Source organism: Petromyzon marinus, chromosome 14 (genome assembly GCF_048934315.1).
Source record: "Petromyzon marinus isolate PM22_M1 ecotype Great Lakes invasive population chromosome 14, UKy_Petmar_22M1.pri1.0, whole genome shotgun sequence".
Taxonomy (NCBI): domain Eukaryota; kingdom Metazoa; phylum Chordata; class Hyperoartia; order Petromyzontiformes; family Petromyzontidae; genus Petromyzon; species Petromyzon marinus.
In genome coordinates, this window is record NC_133680.1 from 12,139,743 (window position 1) to 12,159,700 (window position 19,958).

General features: G+C 48.3%; 1 protein-coding gene across 4 annotated transcripts in view; it reads right to left on the reverse strand.

Moving 5' to 3' along the window:
- Positions 1 to 19,958, reverse strand: part of LOC116942267 (dynein axonemal heavy chain 3-like) — an 859,832-nt gene that overhangs the window by 582,668 nt on the left and 257,206 nt on the right. For 3 of the 4 annotated variants that reach the window (XM_032953964.2, XM_032953963.2, XM_032953966.2), the window contains one exon: positions 3,739 to 3,877. In XM_032953964.2, coding sequence (XP_032809855.2) covers positions 3,739 to 3,877 — 139 coding nt within the window. The other variant, XM_032953968.2, reaches the window with a different exon arrangement.

Sequence of the window (19,958 nt, forward strand, 5' to 3'; positions counted from 1 at the left end):
CAGCCACTCCCGGGTGCGTGCCACGCGGCCAACACGATCAGATAATACAAAGATCCCCCGTGTAGCCTGAACAGACTGTTGGGGCAAGTGCTGTTAGCGAGCAGTACCTATGAAGGGCGGCACGGCACGCGAGGGGGTGGGTGGCCAGCACCCGCGCCCCGGCCGCCTTTTTCTCCCAAGTGCCGATGTTCACTGAGCCGACATAGGGGAGGCCCAGGACCGGTTCAGATAAACGTCACCGGTGTTGGCGGTGAACGAGAACCGAACTGGGGTCGCCGGGTTCGTCGCGCAGTGCGCTAATCGCTGCGCTCCCGCTCCCCGCTATATGTGCTGTAAGTTCGTGCGTGCATACATACACACCAACATATGTCACTAAACGTCAGGCTGTTCTGGAGTAATCTCAAGATGGAAAGGTTCTGGAAAGTTTACAAAGAATAAACGTAGCCCCCTCGTCGTGGCTCATACACAACGAGGAATGGCGCTAACACCAAAGTGGTTGTTCCATGGCTAGACTGACACCAACCAGAGGAATGTGGAATTTTCAACACAAGCATAGGGCTTGAGGAGTCAGACACACTCCGCATTGACTTTCAAGACAAATATCTACCATTCTATCCTGGTCGTGAGCACCCGTTGAACCTGGCATGGTATTCAAGGGGGTGGTGCGTGCCTACCAGCGTGTGCCTCTTGAGGACTGCTATTAACCAATCCCATTTAACCCCTAGATGACCTCGGAGAGAGAGAGCTAAGGCAGTGTCAGGTGCCACTTCCCAGCTATGCGTGTGGCTGAGAATTGCCCCGAGGTCGGCAGGATAAGACGGCAGTGCGCCCACCACTGCGTGACCACTCGTCGCGCGCATGCGCACTCGCTAAAGTGTGCACGCGCATAGACATGCGCACATCCTAAGACAAAGATCCCCTGTACAGCCTGCACAGGCTGTCGGGGCAAGTGCTGTTCGCGAGCACATATGAAGGCCGACACAGCACACGAGAGGGTTACGTAACCGGTGCCATGCCCGGTTGCCTTTGTTTCCCTAGGTACTCATTTCAGGCTGAGTCGACCTAGAGGAGGCCAAAGACTGTTTCAAATATTTGCTGATGATGTTAGCGGTAAAAAGGTATCAAACGCAGGTGGACAAGTCATTAGCGCGCTGCGCAGGCCCGCTGCACAAGTTCCTGCAAACTCGTACCCTAGACTAATACAAATATCCCCCTTAAAAGTCTCAACTGACTTTTGGGGCAAGTGTTGTTAGCGAGAACTTATTAAGGTGGTGGGTGCCCAGCACCTAGCCCGGCCGCCTTTGTCTCTCTAGTGGCGGTGCTTACATACAAGCACCAGGTACTTATTTGAGGCTGAGGTGATCTAGGGGAGTCCCAGGACCAGTTCAGATAATCGTCACTGGTGAGCGAGAATCGAACTCGGGTCACCGGGTTCATAGCGCAGCGCGCTAACCGCTACACTATCACCCCCACACTCGTATATACATATGTGCGCACAAAGACACACGCACAATCACATGCACGTGTGCACGCGAGCACAACCACATGCGTACACAGACGCGCGCACACACGTGTACACAAATATTAGCGTGCACGCATGCACACGCACCGCACATACACACGTGTGTGCACACATACAAAGATCCCCCGTATAGCCTCAAGCAGACTGTTGAGGCAAGTGCTGTTCGTGAGCACCTATTAAGGCGAGCACAGCACGAGAAGCGGTGGGTGGCCAACATGCATACATACACGCACACACATACCCACACCAACGTGTATGTAGACACGTGCACACACACGAGACTAGCTGACTCCAAACACTAAATAGATGCCCTTTGCAAGGAATCAAGAACTACATTAACCACACACAGTGCTTGTGGTGAACATGTAAACGAACATGCTCTGATAATATTTGGCATTGTCTTTGAAACTGATTGGCCTACACCAGGTCCCATGATATAGGAAATTATTTGTGCAAAATGTCAAAAGAAATGCACTACGAAATATTTTTTTGGGGTTTTTCAATTCTGCCGAGCCCAGCCTCAACAATTGCCTTCATTCAAGCCCGAGCGTCATTATTCTCGACAGTGAGATGGCACTGATCTCCGTTGGTGGGGTGGAAATTCTACATTCCTATGGCAGGGGCGAGTCCGTGCACTGAACCACTATTGTCAGAGTATCACAAAACGGTACTCGTAGTATCATAGCTCAAGGCTTGATGGGTTTGCATCGACATCTGATCCTGATACAGACTTGCAACCTTCCCAATTGTCACTGCAAAGCACCCTAGTTTCACTGGTATCGTTACGCTGCGTGGATTTAATTTCCCTTTCACAAAATTCCACGTGGCTATTTTGATCCGAAACATGAATACTAATTAATTAAATAAAGCATACAATCGCAACGGACGCACGTGCAACTCAATAATGTGTTTTGGATTCAATATACACAAGGCTCTTGGTGTAATTTGGAACCAAAGATTTGCTGAGCGAATGGGAATCAATTAGTATTCAGCCACTAATTAAATGGGCACAGGTTTAGGAATACATTTATACATAGAACGGAACGATTGCAAATATTTTTTCTCATTTTACTATATACATTCGTTCGCTTTATGTTTCAATGGAGACGGAACCTAATGATGTCTAATGAGAGAATTAAAATGATATTAAGTACATGCTATGCACACACGGTATAATAATAGTCTCATGTTCTACCAGGAGCATGCAAGACCACGTTGAGTTTTATTTTTAACTTGCGCCAAATGAGTGCTCCGCTACATTTCATTCCGAATATCGCGTGCCAACCATAACATGCAAAAAAAACCCCCCTTAATTAGAATTTTAATGATAATGTATATCATAAAACTTATACACAATTTACTTTTATAATATTTTTTTATTGAAACATTATGAATACTCGCTTGTTTATATACGCACAAACATAGGCACATATACACACAACGCAAACATTATGTCCTGTGTGCATATATAGGTTATATTCACAAGAAGAATATTGGTTTTACTTTATATACTGTTGGGGGACTTTCCGTCAGCAAGCATCATCGAGATATGTTCAATCCTTTATTATTGCACCTCACCTTTAATTCTAGGCCGAGTCCACCTAAGGGAGGTTCTGTCAGGTTATTGTAAGATTTAACAAAACCTAGACACCAACGAATTTACATTGCAAGCGCGGGCACTTTCACAAATACTCAAATAATTAAAAATGCAGTCTTGTATTATCTTCGAGTGGAAAATCAACAATTTGTAATTTTAACCTGGCGTGTGAATATATGTCACACCTTGTGTGTGTTTTTTTTGCGTGTTTTGAAGTTACAGCAATAACGCATTCTAAGAATACAGAGAAATAACTGTGCTCTATGTATGCCAAACGTGCGAATCAGAGGTGCGGGAGAAAGACAGCAAACGAAAGGCAAATGGCAGCTTCTGAAGGACTGGATATTGAGTCCCAGCTCACGGAACGACTTTCACTTCATTTATCACGCGCACAACGAATCGACGGATGCCACACTCACAATTTCATGGAAGGGAGGGAGGGGGGGGATGAAACCCCAACAACTTAAAAAAATATATCAACAACACGCTTACACACAAACATACATACTCACTCTCACCGCACGCACACCCACGTTGCAAGCCTAACACATCACCCGATAGCCGAGTGACAATTCCATCAAAACTAACAATGGATTCAAACGGCCGCCACCTGCCTTACCTTTGTCAATTCGTGCAGTTTGTCCTTCCAGCAGAGCATCAGTGGAACGGGAAGGAGGGACAGCGAGCCTTTCATCCACTCCGGGCACAGCGGGGACAGCATTTGCTGATCTATGGCCGTCTCGATCAAGCCATGATATCTGCAGGGACAGACACACGGCACGAGACATTGATCCTTCCCTTTCTGCCAAGTCGACGCTCTGTTTCCTATCTGTATCCTATCTCTCTCTCTCTCCGCCCTCTCTGCCTCTTCACTTCTTCCCCTCTCTCTCTCTCTCTCTCGCTCCGTCTCGTTGTTTTCATTTCGCGAGGCGCGTCTCGATCCAAGGACGCTCAATTATCTTTACGCTTTGCCGCGCCTCCCCCTTTTCTGTCGGTCCAGCGCCACGGGCGAAGCGCGCCGCCTCTCCGGTGAGCGTCCGCGTCCGTCTCGCCGCGCGGGCTTAAGAAAGCCTCGCCGCTCTGCCGTGATACCGAAGGCTTTCATCTTTGGCCCAGGGGAGGGTGGCGGTGGGGGGCAGGGGAGGAGGAGCGATGGAGTGGAGGGGGGGGGGGTAGAGGGAGGGAGGGCGAGATGGGGGGGGGGCAGGCAAAGGGCTAACAGCTCATGGCACACCGCGGCTACTCGTTCCATCCACATCATGCCCACCGCTCAGGTGGTCGTCTGGGCCAACCCAAGTCATTAATACGTGTCAAAGCAATCCCAAATCTATATATATAAATGGGAGAATGGGGGGGGGGACCCAGCAAAGTTCTCAGACTGCTGATATTGAAATGAAACTTGGGCGAGCAATGGTGTGGCAGTGGTGCGAAAGCACTGACTGAAAAACATCCTCGCCAGCAATAACTCCCACTTAATGAACACTGCTTCACAACAGAAATACAGCTGGGCAGCGTCGCACTATTTTGAGTGCTCGCCACTCGCCATCCGCAGGTTGCGAGTTCCTATTCCAGTCGGAGCGAATCTGAGCTCATTATCCCTCTCTGCGGTCATTAAAATAGATTCCACTCTGTGAGAAATATTCACGGCTTGTCCTATGGAGAGAGAAAAAAGAAAAACTTGTCCCTTGCCATAGAAATATGGAAATGCCACCACTGGTTCAGGGCAGGTAATGGAACGTGAGGGCTGCCACTTTGCTCACCCGAGCAGAAAAAAACACTTTGATTTGATTAAATATAATTTAGCAAGCCGAACATTTCAGACAATGGTACTCGTTCTTCTTTCTAATAAATAATCTTTTATATTCTTGGTTCTTTCGGTAAAGTCACAAGTCAAATAATAAAAATATAAAACAACAAAATATTTTTATTCTTTTATTGTTTCCCTTCTACGTGACTTTAGCGAAAGAACCAAGAATATGAATCCCTGCAGTCACGAAAGCTTTAAATCAAAAAATATTTTTTTGTTTTGTAAGACGGTGTGAGTGATGACAGAGGTGAGATTTTCCAGTCTACGCTTTAGTAGCTACGCCTGCATAATAATATTCGTGTATATTCCCTCACTTTATCGTATCTGCTTCTTAATTCTGCACCCTCAGAATATTATCGCTGCACGCATGCACGCCCAAATCGGTAACGCTAAATGAGGAGCTTTTGTCTCCGTATAAATCGAGACGGATAAGTGTGCACGCACGCACGCACAAACACATAAAAGCTAAGATAAAGATCCCCCATGTATCCTCAATAGACTCTTGGGGAAAGTGCTCTTAGCGAGCACCTATCAAGGCCGAGCTAAAGGCATTCTGGAGAGCAACTTGCTCAGCCGCCTTTGTCTCAAGCGAACACATTTCTTTCCCCGAAGAGCTTGCCCCCACGTCTTGGAAATACGCCACAAAGCAATAACCGTGAGCGCCTCGCAATGCCTCCGTACAGACGCAAACGAATGCCAACGCGAACGCTCGCACCCACGGCAGGGACTCCGCACGATCACTCGACGTTAAAAAAAAAACACACACACACAAGACGCGTGTCCCACTCGAACTACGGCCACGCTGTTGGGGATTGCGTTGACCGTGAGCACCTACGAAGACTCGAGGAGGTGTTCTCGTGCCCTTCGTCGCTGCTGCGCATCACAAGGAATCGAAGCTGCGTCACAAAACCCGTCGCGCAAACTTAAGGACCGTGAACACTGCCGGCGAGGGCCTATTAAGGTCAACGCCTCCGATTAGCGCGGTTGGCTACGTACGATGCGAAAGAAGTTCGGCATGCAACATGAAGCACGGCAAGTATACCAGTTGTAGGTCGCGCGGTAACACCACCGCCTCGTGCATTTGCCCCTCGAGTACTGGCGGAATGTTTCTATCCAGTACCAATGTTCACACGCACATGCACATACTTTTGCCGAGTACTTTTTGAAGGCTGAGTCGACATAAGCAGCATCCCAGGACAGGTTTCAGACATCGCTTTGCCGCTGATGCGCACGGGGTATGATGGAAATACGATGAAAGCAGGCGCGCGCGTGATGTGCTAATAAAGCACAGGCACACAACGGGCACAAACGGACACGCGCCGGCACACAGGGACTAGCGTGGCGGAAGCACCGATAGTGAGCGCTGTGTATAGGAGAGGGCAGCATACCAGACGGCAAGTACTTGCATTGCATTTCACGCGAGTTTACCTAGGGAGGGCCCAGGACAAGTTCACATACCAAGTAATGACCACCATATCTAATAGGGGAACTTTTTTGCCAGTAGCAAAATGATGCGGAAAAACGAAGAAAAGCCTTTATCCTTACTGGCAATGAAGCCTATTCTCATGTTTTCATCACTTTGATACTGGCAAAACGGTCCCATAGATATAACCGCCCAACCCGAATTCGTAACGCTTTGATACTTGCATCGCCTTTGTGCTGTTCGCCTGTTGGCGTTCTCTGGTCGAACCCTGGTGAGACAAGGCCATAAAGAATGCTGCCCTCCGGTGTAGGCCAATCAGTTTCAAAGGCGATGCCTATATATTATCAGACCATGTCTGTTCGCATGTTTAGCCACGTGCATGTGCGGTTAATGCAGGCTTGATGCCTTGCAATCGTCTTCTATTTGGCGTTTGAACGGTTCATAGCCAGGAAGGGTAAAACCTATTCTTCTCATCACCACCAGTGTGCATGGTCAAGAAATGAGAATGGGGCGATCGCGCACTTTCTTACACACGTGTGCACCAGCAAGCACACGACAGACGTGATTGACAAAAAAGACGAAAGTGAAAGTGCCCCACATTAGCCAGTGCTGTTAGCGAGCACCGATGAAGGTTGGGACGACGGCACATTGGAGGGGATGGGTGGCCAACACCACGCCCGGCTGCCTTTGTCTCTGCAGCCCTGGGATGCTTACACATCAGTGGGAATCCAACTCGGGTCACCAGTTCAAAATCGATTGATTTACACACTCTGCACGCTCAAAAGAGATCCACCTCATGTGCAGGCATTCTTGAGAACAATCCCGAGATTGGGTGGATACATAATGAGGTTTCAAGTGCCATTCTCGATATGCAGACATGTGCGACTGCAAGAGAATTAAAACTCTGCTGTCATGATCCAAAGGCACAGCCTTTGGATCATGACAGCAACGTCTGCATTAGGCTGATGTTTTCTTCATACGAAACCGTGTTACGTTCAATATAGAGACAGGATTGGTATTTGAACAAAAGTCACTAATGCCACCACAACTTGCCATCCCACCCTTCCTCCTGTTAGATCGTGCAGATGTTTAAAAATTGCCATGCCACCTACAAGGTCTGCCCCTGCGGAACATCTCCATCTGGCGTTTGGTCTCCCCTTTGTCGCAGTCTTCTGGATGCCACTCTCATCACCTGCCAGGGCACGCTACCCTCCTTGAAAACTTTCAGAGTGCTCTCTGGACACATACAAAATCTTTATTCCAAGTGGCCCACCCTATCCTGACATCATATTACCAGAATGCTCCACGTACCTCGATATGAAGGGCGCAGGCTGCTCCTCTAGGAGATTTGGTAAACGTTCGCTCTGTACATATCTCATCTAAACAGATAGTCCAGCGGTTCGCATACGTTGAGTGTGCGAGTTCAAATCCGTGTTGACGAAATGAGTACGACTTTTTTCGAAAGCTAATAGCAATTGGTCTACACACTCAGCCCTGACATTGTAATGTGGGCGTCACGGTGGCGAGAAGTTAACTCCCTTGCCTGGTATGCAGGAGGTCGTGGGTTCCATTCCTGACCCTGACGCCTGTATATTTGGAGTTTGCGTGTCTCTCTCCCGGTAGTCACTTGGATTTTTCGCCAGGTCCTCCGGTTTTTCCCTCCACAATTAGCAGCATGCATTTAGTGTATTTGGTTGCCATACATTTCCACGTGATAAGCCAATTCATTTGAGCTATCATTTGTGGCCAGGTCGCTTCTGAATAACAGCTATATAGCTCAGTGGGCCTTACCTGATAACATACAAAATAGTTCCACATTCCAATGACAGGGGTGTCAATACACTCCAAATGTGGCGAGTGCCTCCGAACGCCCCGCTCCTTTAATCGACGTGTGCGGCGCGTCGAGAGCCCAGACGTAAATTGCTGGTGTGGAATTCCTCATTCCTGCGCCGTGTTCGTGAAATATACTCAGGGACAGATGCGCGCACACGAGCAGCTCCCCCCGGGGGAGAGTTTGCACTTCCAATTGGCCGCTGCAAGAGCGCTCGTGCTAAGGGTTAGGATTGGTGACGGACGCTGGGCTTATTGCCCCCATAGGAGGCCGGTGGCGCGCGGGCGACGCTCATAATCCGAGCGCATCTCCTCCATTAATCCTGCGAGGATCCTTATCTCTGCCCGGTGGCTCGCTCCAACACTTTTGAAGGTCAGGACGTAGGCAGCGCTCACGCCGTCAGATAAAGCGACAAGGGTTGCCAAGTCTCGAGCGAGGTCTGCGTTAACGCTATCACGGACAGCGCTGTGCGTGCGTGTGTGCGTGTGTGCGTGTGCGCGCGCGTTCGTCTTTGCATCGGGCGGGGAGCGATGGTGTGGCGATCGGTGCACTGCCCGACAACCCCGGCAACCTGGGTTCGATTCGTAGCCGTGCGAAACATCGACAAGTGCCGTTTAAGCCCCTGCGATGTACGGCCCCCGAAAACACACGGAGCTTTGCGGCGCAGCCGCGTAAACCTATGCTCCCTACTGTGTGCTCCTCCGAGGTAGACTCGGCCATAAACCAGATTGTGTGTAGACTCGAGCATTCAAGAAGCTAATTGACGGCGGGCCGCGGTGTAGGCAACACCACACCCCACCTTAATAGGTGCTCACTAACGGCGCTTTGTCCGGAACTCTATGGCTACATGGGGGAACCGCTGTCTTTGTATACGTTGCAGCTGGGACGGTGCTGCCAATGAAAGCCATAATCACGATAGGAATGTTTGAAGCTCAATCCCTGGGAGAAGATAAACGCGCCTAAGTCAGTAAGACAAGTAAAGCATTGTTGGCGTACAGCAGGAGTTACCCCATAGAGATAGGGCCTGCCACAGTCACGTGGAATTTTCACATATAGCTCAGACTATTAAATTAGAGATAACTGATTACCTAGCTCGTTTCAGAAACGATCACGAATTTTCCTAATTGACAAATATGTATACCAAGTATTCCTTGACAACGTAAATGTATCATCATTAAACACCAATACATGTACAAGCATGGTGCATACTCGCCGGAAGGATAACAATGTGTTAACGCGTCGCCTGTCAGGTCCACGTTGTTCTTTATCAAAGGATAAACACCGAGGTAGAGTCGGCCGTGAGAGAAGAAGAACATAGATTTGCAGAGCCATCACTGCCGCTATGAAAGTTGTCTCTCAGTGAAATTGCGGATGAAAGGCTTTTACCCTCCGGTGCTTTGTGCCAGATCACACAACGGCACCAGGTCAAGGCTGTTTGTGTCAATAGATTGCGAAAGAAAATAATAATATTTTCAGTGTGCGGAAATACGTGTGCATACGATAACTAAAGACTTGGCAAGCTTAACGTAGGTGCTGTCGACTCCGTGGCGAAGGCAGTGGGAGTCACGTTGCAATAGCGATAGAGAGAAAAATAGCGGCTGTAAAGTCCCACGTGATAAGCCACATCGTACAGCTACCGTTGGCGATGGCCAGGTCGCTTGTGAAAAACTGCTACGTAGCTCAGTGGGCCTTCTAGCCTGGTAAGATGAAATAAAAGAGTTTAAATAGTTACCGACGGTCGCTGGCAAAGGGGCGCAACGTCAAATAAACGTGCAACCGCGTAGATTTACAGCGGTGTCTTTAACAACAACGACAAAGCCAAGAGCTAATGCAATCGCGCAAGGTTAACCGTAGAGAACAAAAAATTAAAGTGAAAATAACCGCGCGCGGAGCGATTTTCTCAGCCGCCGGCGGGAACACGACACAACGGGGTTGAGTTTTTTTCGGGGCGCAGCACGGACGACCTTTGTTAAGAAGATGTATTTCAGCGTCGGCAATCGGTAGGGTCTCACGCAAGCCGCTCTCGTGACTTATTCATCGCGAGGAAGCCGGTGGCGGCGGCTTGACGGAGGGACGGCCGGGAGCTGTGCAGCCTCTCTCGCCCGCGCCGCTCCGCTCGTGACATTTCTATAGCGGAGCCGGGCGACGTTTCCAGTCTTGACTGGCGTTTCTCATTAACCCCTTCGCATCGCGAGAACAGCCACTGGAGGAGGATGGAGTCTCTCGCCAGACAGAGGCAGCAGCGGCCGTGGAGGAGGATGCTGCTGAATGTGACCCCCATTGCCACGCGAGGCATTCTGCTGGAGACGCCAAAAGCCCAGGGTTTATTATCGGAGATTAAAATGTGACATTTACTTTGTGTCAGCAAAGGTGACCTTAATTATACACTTTTTCTCGTTGCCTTTATAATGCAAATTTAATTAAGCAACAAAAACAATCCGCTCAGATGTTAAAGGGCCATATATGATGTGTGTGCGTGCGTGCACGCGCGCGTACATATACTGTTGAGAGTGTTGTCTCAGTGATTAGCACACTGAGCCGTGAACCCAGCGACCTACATTAGATTGTCGCCCATCTCTAATATCTGTGGCAAGGGATATCTGAAATGGTCCTGGGCCTCGCCTAGGTCATTGCATCCTCATTCGAGTACCTGGCGTGGTGTTTCAAAACATTAGCATTGGGGAGACAAAGGCAGCCGTGGTGCTGGCCAGATCACCCCCAACATGCATGTGCTCTGCAGGCCTTGGTGATTACTCGCTAACTGCACTTGCCTAAACAGTCTATACACGCTGTACGGGAGATCTCTGAGTCTGTGTGCGTACAATATAAGTGATATCTGTGCGCGTTGCAGCAGGGCGCTCAACTCACAATTGCAAAATAGACGTCCCTCCATCATCCGTCTAAAGCCAATAAAATGGGTCCCCGGTTTAATGGAAAGTAGGCAATGGTTGTTCAATGAAGAGAATTGGGGTCTGATTTGTGCAGAATTTGTCTTCACACTGTTGCAGAATTCCAGTCGTCGCTGGAAATTCTGCAAGAGCGATAACGCCGAATTCACGTTGCAGTTTTGGCCCAAAAACCCGACGACGGCCAATCGGTAGCTGGCGAGCGTCGCTGGGTATCGGGGCGTCTTGTGCTGACATCAGCTCACTCGCCCCATCGACGGACCGAGCCGACCAATCAGGCTCCGTCTATCTCACACACAAACACGTGCTGACGTGTGTAAGAGTTGCTCCATCCTCCACTGGGGTGCCGAATTGTAACTATTATTATTCTAAATGTGTGTTAGTTTACTCAGGAAAGCCTCACTAACACGTAGGCTTTCGCGACCAATAATATTCATAATAAACCCAAAAACCTTTATTATGAAGCCTCACTAAGTCTCAAATCACTCTTTTTCAGGTGGGTCCTGCAACGTTTGAGGCTGCGTCGACGTAGGGGAGGCCCAGGTCCGGTTCAGATAACCATCACTGCTGTTGACCATGAGCCGGAACTTAACCGCTGTCTATATGTACACATTGACAATGTAAATTCATGATTATATTCTTAGACAGCAAAGGGAAAAATGAAAGAAGTGCTAAAGGATGTAAAGACTGCAAGTCTGGATAACAGCAATGCCTATATCTTTGGTCAAAGTGCTTACAGACAACGGCTAAATGCCATGTTGCGAAAACGAATAGTAATTTACAGACTTTTATCAATCCACTGGGTATGAAGACCCCCCCATTCTGTGTCGGGTTGTTTGACCATACTTCATCAAGCTGGTCGGTATGGGTAGGTGGAGGTGCTCACGGCTGGTTCAAATATCCCTGGCAACTCGACGCCTGACTTATATTAATAGCCTGCATGATGAATGGTTGCCTTCGCATATGCGTACATGTGCATCTGTGACTAAATATGTGCACGTCCGTGGGGTATCGTGGCACAATGGATAGCGCTTTGCGTTAAGAACCCAGCGAATCGGGTTTTGATTCCTGCTCACGGACAACAAACAGTGGGGAGTGATATTGGCTTCCTCGTATTTGAGGAACTTTTTGTTTGCCATCGTTAGTCATGCCTCAAGCCCACCGTAACCCCGTCATTTTCTGGCCCCTCCACAGTGACGCGCGTTCTTTGCACAATCGGCTGCCCACGAGCTTCATTAAGTGGATTGTACGTAGAGCTTCTTTCGCACCGTACGCAGCTAATCGAGCTAATCCGAGGTGTGGGGGAAGGACAACAAACCACACACTAATAGCTGGGTGGGGAGGGGCTGGTCACCCCGTGGTGCCCTTATGAAACTCAACGTTTAACCTACTCACGCCGGCTTGTGCCCGCCCTCACAGTCGGGCATATTTGCGGAATACACCACGTGGTGCCGCCGTTGACCCTGGCCATTGACCGAGCAACCCAACGTTCCTACCAGCTCCCTCCACAGGAATGTGTTTTACTTTTCTGATGATAATTATGTTCACTCTGTCAATCCACTGCTGGATGAGGGCCTCCCCACCCCGTGTCAGTCATGGGAGTTGTTTGACCACGACCTGTGATATTTGTACCTGATGATGGCCGTGGCTCGAAATAAAAACTCAGGTTCATAGTGGAGTGTGATTATCACATCATGAAGTGATTCTCACGAGCAGCTTAGGTTTGAATCCTGGTAATGCACATCTCCAGAACCATTTTTTTGAACCACAGATATCACGGTCCTTGAATGGTCAACTCTCACTCTAATACCTCCATTTTCACAGAAGTTGGATTCTAATAGTGTGAGCGTGCCATCTGGTGGTGATCCCTGGAATTACGGCGAGAATCTCACCTATTTGAATGGAGCCTTTTGGATCGCCATTAAAATGAATGGGGATTCTAGGGACGCCTGCTGGACCGTTGAAGATATCCCCATTCACTTGAATCGAGATTCAGGAATCGCCATTGAACTGCACGTGGCAGTTATTTTACAGCTACAGGATCCCCCACGTAATTAAATGGCGATTCCTAAATTCCCATCACAATTCAGAGGATCGCCACCAGATGGCAAAGTATGGCAATTCCCCAGAAAAAAAATGCTGCCGATTCTATCCTGACAATGACCCTGTTAGTAAATAATATTTGATTTCAAGGAGCACATTGTTAGGAATTGTGCGAATCACTCAGCACCATTAATCACCGGATAGCACAACCATTACTGACTGTGCACAAAGTTCCACCAATATCTTAATCGACAAAAGAGCAACGGGTTTGTTTGGTTAGTTCGCGCGTGACACAACATTGCGAGTGTTACGCGCCGACAAAATTGAGCAGAGTTCAGAAAATTACGATAGTTGTCCTCAATAAATGTTATCTACAAATGGTCCCCACCTCTGTCTACCCAACGAGCGGCCGTTTATAGTTAATCGGTGGGCAGGTCGCCGTGCGGTGGGGCAAAGTGTGGGATACGCCTGCCTCTTCTTCGAAGATTTGTGGCCAGAGTGGAATAGCGGCGCAAACGATCCTCTGGCAGGGGCTCTCTCTAGAGCTCGCTCTCGTGTGGAGGCGCCTCCCACCAACATTGGCGTGAGCCAAGCAATTGTAGGGCTTCACCTTTACCACGTATGCTTAATATTACAAATGGAAGGGCCGGGATTGGGGGTGCACGCCAGTAGTCTTGCGCTGTCGAGTGGGGTTGGTGGATCATGCAAGCGGTCTTTACATTTAGGTCTTTACAGAGGCCTTAACATTCACTTTGCATGCTCTGTGCTTCTAATGTTGTTGCCGATTGTTACATTGCTGTGCATGCAGGCCTTCCTCTTGGACTTTGCCATTTTATTTATTTTTACAATGTGTGTCAGTTGTATTTTATTTCTCAACATTGCATCTAACGTATCCTCCCTTGTAACCCCTTGTCACGTGTCACCGTTGCTGCTTTTATGGGCAGCTTGCCCTTGAAAAAAGGAGCTGTTTAGCTCAACGGGCCTTGCCTGTCTCAACAGAGTCTGAGTCTGAGACTCACAACCTGCCAGACTATGAGGTTCCCAGTGAATGAATGGCATCACAGCAGGTGAGACACTGACCTATCACTGTGGATTCTCCGAGTGGAATCTTTTGCCATGGGTTAGGGTTTTCGCGACTTTCTCGCACACACAGACAATAACCAAACATCCAAAGCAGGACACCAATGATTGAGACCAATTTAGTTTCCCTGGAACAAATAAATATCAATTGATGAATGCCAATACATTCAAAGCATGCATTTCTCTAATCTTCTTCATGAATTATTTGACACTAAGACAGAAAAAAGGAATGCATGGATTTTAGACAACATATGCAGATTAAATACATTTAACAACATGTGTGGCATTGGGTGCACAAACGCTCTCAGCCTTATCCAGACTACCAGCTCAAAAGAGCTGAAAGTGTGGCCGGGTTGACGTTGACACAAACAACTCAGAGTTGAGAAAAGTGCGGCCAACACCACACATTTCATAATAATTCATAATAAAGGTTTTTTGCGTTAGATCGCGTAATTATAAATGTGTCATAACCCCTTACCACCCGACACAGCCAGTAAGGTTTGTCACGTAAGCAACGCGCCAATTAGTGACTACTTCTGCCCACCGGTGTGTTGGAGAGTAAATCCACAACATTTACAATTTGAGTACGACGTTTCGCTGGTGAGTACGTCCAGCATCAGTGTGAATAATATTGGTCGCGAAAGCCTACGAGTTAAACAAACGCACGTGTGTTGTTCGGGTTCAAGGTGAAATTCAAACCATTGTTAGCCAATGTAAGTGGGCTTGGTCGGGAGACGCGGTGGTGAGAAGCGAAGGTGGCTGGCGGTCAAGGAGAGTGCCAGAGCGGCAGCCAAGGAATGGAACGCGTCCCGGAGAGCGTCCACAAAGGAGGTGGAGCGATTAAATGAGGCTTTGTGCAGGCGATCGTCAGATTGTCACATTGCAGAACAGCGAAGAGAAGACAACAGCTTGGCTAGGCCTGCATCCAGCAGTGGATTGGTCACGGCTGAAAATGACGATGATTAATAGATCCGGCGAAGTGGTGGCATAGTGCCTCGAGCAAATGGCTCACAGCGAGCAGGACATGAGATGATTCACAATTGAGAGTCGATTTAACCATTTGTTTCTCCGTGACTGATAAAACAAGTACCGTATGTGAGATTTGAAAGCGGTCATCTTATGTAAAGAGACTGCCCCCCCCCCCCCCCCCCCATGAATGGACAAATTAATTCCCACCACTGGACCCACGGTGTATGCACATGCATCATCATCACCAAATACATTATCATTTCTATTGACACGACAGCAGCGCTATTGCTAACACCTGACGATGTCGTAATCTCCAGCGAAACGTCGTACAAACATTGTCATATTTTTCTTGCTTTTCAACGTTGCGGTTTTTCTTTTTGCCGAGAGACCAAATGAATTGAGACATTTCCCCACGTGACAACTTGCTTTGAGTGGCTCTGTCGGGTGGTGGAGGGTCATACAAAAAAAAACACACACCGGCATCATACCTCCACGACGATCTAACCCAACAGAAACTAATCGCGAATCGTGATATTGGCCGCGAAATCCTCGGTCGGTAAAATCCGGTTATCGTTACGTCCGCCACGCAGGGCGGCGCTTGCCGATGCGCGTCTGGGGTTGGTGATGGGACGCGCCGAGACGTTTGGGGGAGAAGGGTTAACCACGCCGCCGTCCCGTCAACAGCGCGAGAGGGCGGTGATGATGGATCCTCTTTTTTGCGCCGCAGGGTAAGGTGGAGGGGGTGTCGCGGTGGAGCCACAGCGGCACGCCGCTACCGACCGCCCTCCTCCTCCTCCTCTCCACCGCCCCGTCCGTCCGCGATACCCCACGCCCACTGGCACGCCCGCGCGCACACCCCCCACCGCACACCATGCACCACCACCACCACCACTCTCACCGTAACCCCTCCCCACTCAGCCTCACCACTCAAGAGAGCAGTCCAAACGTCAGACAACCTCCCCAACCTGACCCCCCCCCCGCCCGCCCGCCGCCGCCCCGTGGTCCAGCCGCTCTCTCTCCCCTGCAGCTCACCCTGGAGCCACAGCTGCCGATGGGCCTCGTTTTTCAAGGCCCCCGCGCTCTGACCGTGATTTACAACCCAACTTCACGCAACCTTGAGCTGTTCTATAGCGCGCGCGCACGAGCGCACACAACGCGTGCGCGCACACACAACGTTGCACGTGCACGCACGTGCACGCGTACACATAAACACCCCCCCCCACACACACACACACCTTTTAGCCTCAAAGGCCGTTGTTAGCGTGTACACAGAGATTCATTTGCACCTCGATATTTCTAGATTTGAAGTTTTCGTGACTGCAAGGATCCATACTCTTTGGTTCTTTCGGTAAAGTCACGTAGGTAAAAAAAAAATTGAATCAAATAAAATGAAAACAACTAAATTAAATCACGACGTTTCGGAGGCAACACAAGCTTCCTTCATCAGGTGTAAAAAGCACAGCAAATTGACTGTAGAGAGAGCTATTTATTTATTATTTATTTTCCCCCTACGTGGCTTTACCGAAATATTTTTCGATTTGAAGCTTTCGTAACTGCAAGGATTCATCTTCTTTGGTTCTTTCGGTAAAGTCACGTAGAATGAGAATAAAATAATAAAATAACACTATAAAATTCTCACGTTTCGGCCACAACGCAAGCGACCGTCTTCAGGTGAAAGGTACAGAACTGTCGGGACGACAGAGCTTCAATGAACGATGTTAAGATTCGTAGCGACTTTTAAGCTGGTTGGGAGAAGTGAGGCACCTTGACAAAGGGGTTTACATATCAATAGCTGAGGGATTAGCTTGTGACTGGTCACGGAAATGGCTATGTTAAAGTCAAAACCTACACATCCACAGAGGCATGTGTAGGTTTTGGATGTGTAGGTTTTGACTTAAACATAGCCATTTCCGTGACCAGTCACAAGCTAATCCCTCAGCTATTTGATATGTAAACCCATTTGTCAAGGTGCCTCACTTCTCCCAACCAGCTTAAAAGTCTCTACGAATCTTAACAGCGTTCATTGAAGCTCTGTGGATGTGTAGGCCTTTACTTTAACATCTATTTCTGTGACCAGTCACAAGCTAATCCCTTAGCTATTTCAATGATAAATTACTAGTTGCCTCTGTGGATGTGTAGGTTTTGACTTTAACTTAGCCATTTCCGTGACCAGTCACAAGCTAATCCCTCAGCTATTTGCACAAGCTAATCCCTTAGCTATTTCAATGCTAAATTACTAGTTGCCTCTGTGGATGTGTAGGTTTTGACTTTAACATAGCAATTTCTGTGACCAGTCACAAGCTAATCCCTTAGCTATTTCAATGCTAAATTACTAGTTGCCTTTGTGGATGTGTAGGTTTTGACTTTAACATAGCCATTTCCGTGACAAGTCACAAGCTAATCCCTCAGCTATTGATATGTAAACCCCTTTGTCAAGGTGCCTCACTTCTCCCAACCAGCTTAAAAGTCGCTACGAATCTTAACATCGTTCATTGAAGCTCTGTCATCCCGACAGTTCTGTACCTTTCAACTGAAGACGGCCGCTTGCATTGTGGCCGAAACGTCGTGAGAATTTTATTGTGTTATTTTATTATTTTATTCTCATTCTACGTGACTTTACCGAAAGAACCAAAGAAGATTTACCGACATAACCAAAGAGTACACCTCGAAATTCTCCGGATCTCTGCTAGGGATGGCTTTGGTTTAGAAATTATTCGCATAAGGTACCACTACTAGATTTGAAGGAACGACTAATCCATAATCGTATTTTACCCCTTATTCCTATGATCCTATTGTTGCAGGTCTTCTTTATGTGACGAAAAAAAAATCCGGCGATACGAACGCCGCGTGCCAAACTTAATTCGCGTTTCCGGATTGTTCCGACTGCAATGAAAGTGGCGTGGCAGAGCGAGGGGACAGTTGTACCGGCTGATGTTCGTTGCAATGCACCGGGATGCTCGCTTGAGGCTGACTTGACCGAAAGGAAGCCCCAGGCCACGCCCAGACACCGGTGAAACGTTGTCCGCGGTTTGGCAATGGAAAATGCAGGTCGTTGGGAAACGCAGCGGCACACAGCAAGCCTCGGACGGGCACACAAGTAACCCCTTCCCACCAAAACCCACCAAGGAAAAGCCCACCGCAATGAATACACAAATAATCATTACATGCAAAATACAGGGAGATAGAGATGCCCCCGTCGAGTGCCATCTCACACCACGCTACTTTGGCCGTGGCTTTGAAAGAGGCGGTGGGTGATGTCTGCTGCAGTGGTGGCTCTGATGGGATTACCGCCCCTGCTGCTCCCGGAGACATTGAAGAAGTTCTTATTTATACAGATTCAGCACAAAAGTGTGGCTTGGTAACAGATATAGGTATAGTCGTAACCAAGCGGGTAAGCAGCTATGCGTAGTGGGTATATGTGTACGTACGTACGTACACATATACCCACACGCAGATTGCATAGTGGCTCAAGCCTTGTAGTGCACATGCCGAGTCGTCTTGAGCGGGAGTGTCGCGGTTAGCGCGCTGCGCTACGAATCCAGCCACTCCTAGTGCGATTCCCGCTCACGGCCAACACCAGTGACGATTATCTGAATCGGTCCAGGGGTCGCCTGAACCTCAGGTCAGTACCGGGTGCGGTGTGTAGACATCGCCATTGGGGAGACAAAGGTGGCCGGGCGTGTGCCATCCCAGCCTTCATAGGTGCTTGCTAACGCCAATTGCCCCTACAGTATGTTAAGGCTGTACGGGGGATCTTTGTTTTTGTAAGACGAGTAAGGTGGAGGTAAATAATACAAGGCACATTCAGTATTGTTTGGGCTCAGTGTTAAGGCTCCAAACATCCAGGTTGACATCCAAATATTATTTTGCTAGACCGTGCTAATGTCCAACGTTCAAACAGCCCGAATGACATCCACCAAATGATTTAAGTCCCTTGCTAATTCCCAGGGATTAGCCCGCCAGTCTGGCTTCAGTTATATTCGTTTAAAAATGTTTCCCAATTATATTCCAATTATGCTAATTACATCATGTCAGGAGACGAAGTATCCACTCAACACTCTTGCAGAGCAGCTCACACCCCCTGCAAGAGAGTGGCCCGCAAAAGGTGGTATCAGAACTACTTCTGAGATCCCTTCCAGTATTTTTGTTTTTGATCCACAAACTAGTGGGTGTACTTTTCCACGTGACCTACGAAAACATAAAAATTGTATCAAATGGTTCAGGGGTCAGATGACGAAACTGAAATGTGGCAATTCTGGATTTGAATTCGGGCAGCCACGCATGATTAAATTGGGTTCTAACGTGTAGCTGAACTGATGGTCTCAGCTCAGTTAATAATGGCTACATACATGTTTGTTACATTTTTTTTTTTTATAAAATCTTGGTTTTCACTTAATTTGATTAAAAAAAAGTCCAGGTTTTAAAATTAAAAATAAGATTTCAGTTCCAATGTGCCTGAAGAACATCTCTTCAGTTGGACACATGGGAAAGTGTCACTGTAAATAGCGTGGTTAAAAAGTTTCCTGAGATATCTCCTACCATGGGCTGGGAAATGTTAATTACCTCGCCTGGTATACAGGAGGTCGTAGGTTCGATCCCAACCCTGACACGTGCTGCTGTATATTTGGAGTTTGCGTGACTCTCTCCCCGTGGTCACGTGGATTTTTCTCCGGGTCCTCGGGTTTTTCCCCCCTCCACATTTAGAAACACGTGTTTACAGTATTTGTCTGCTGTACGTTTCCACACGATAAGCCACTTCGGTGGGCAATCATTCGTGGCC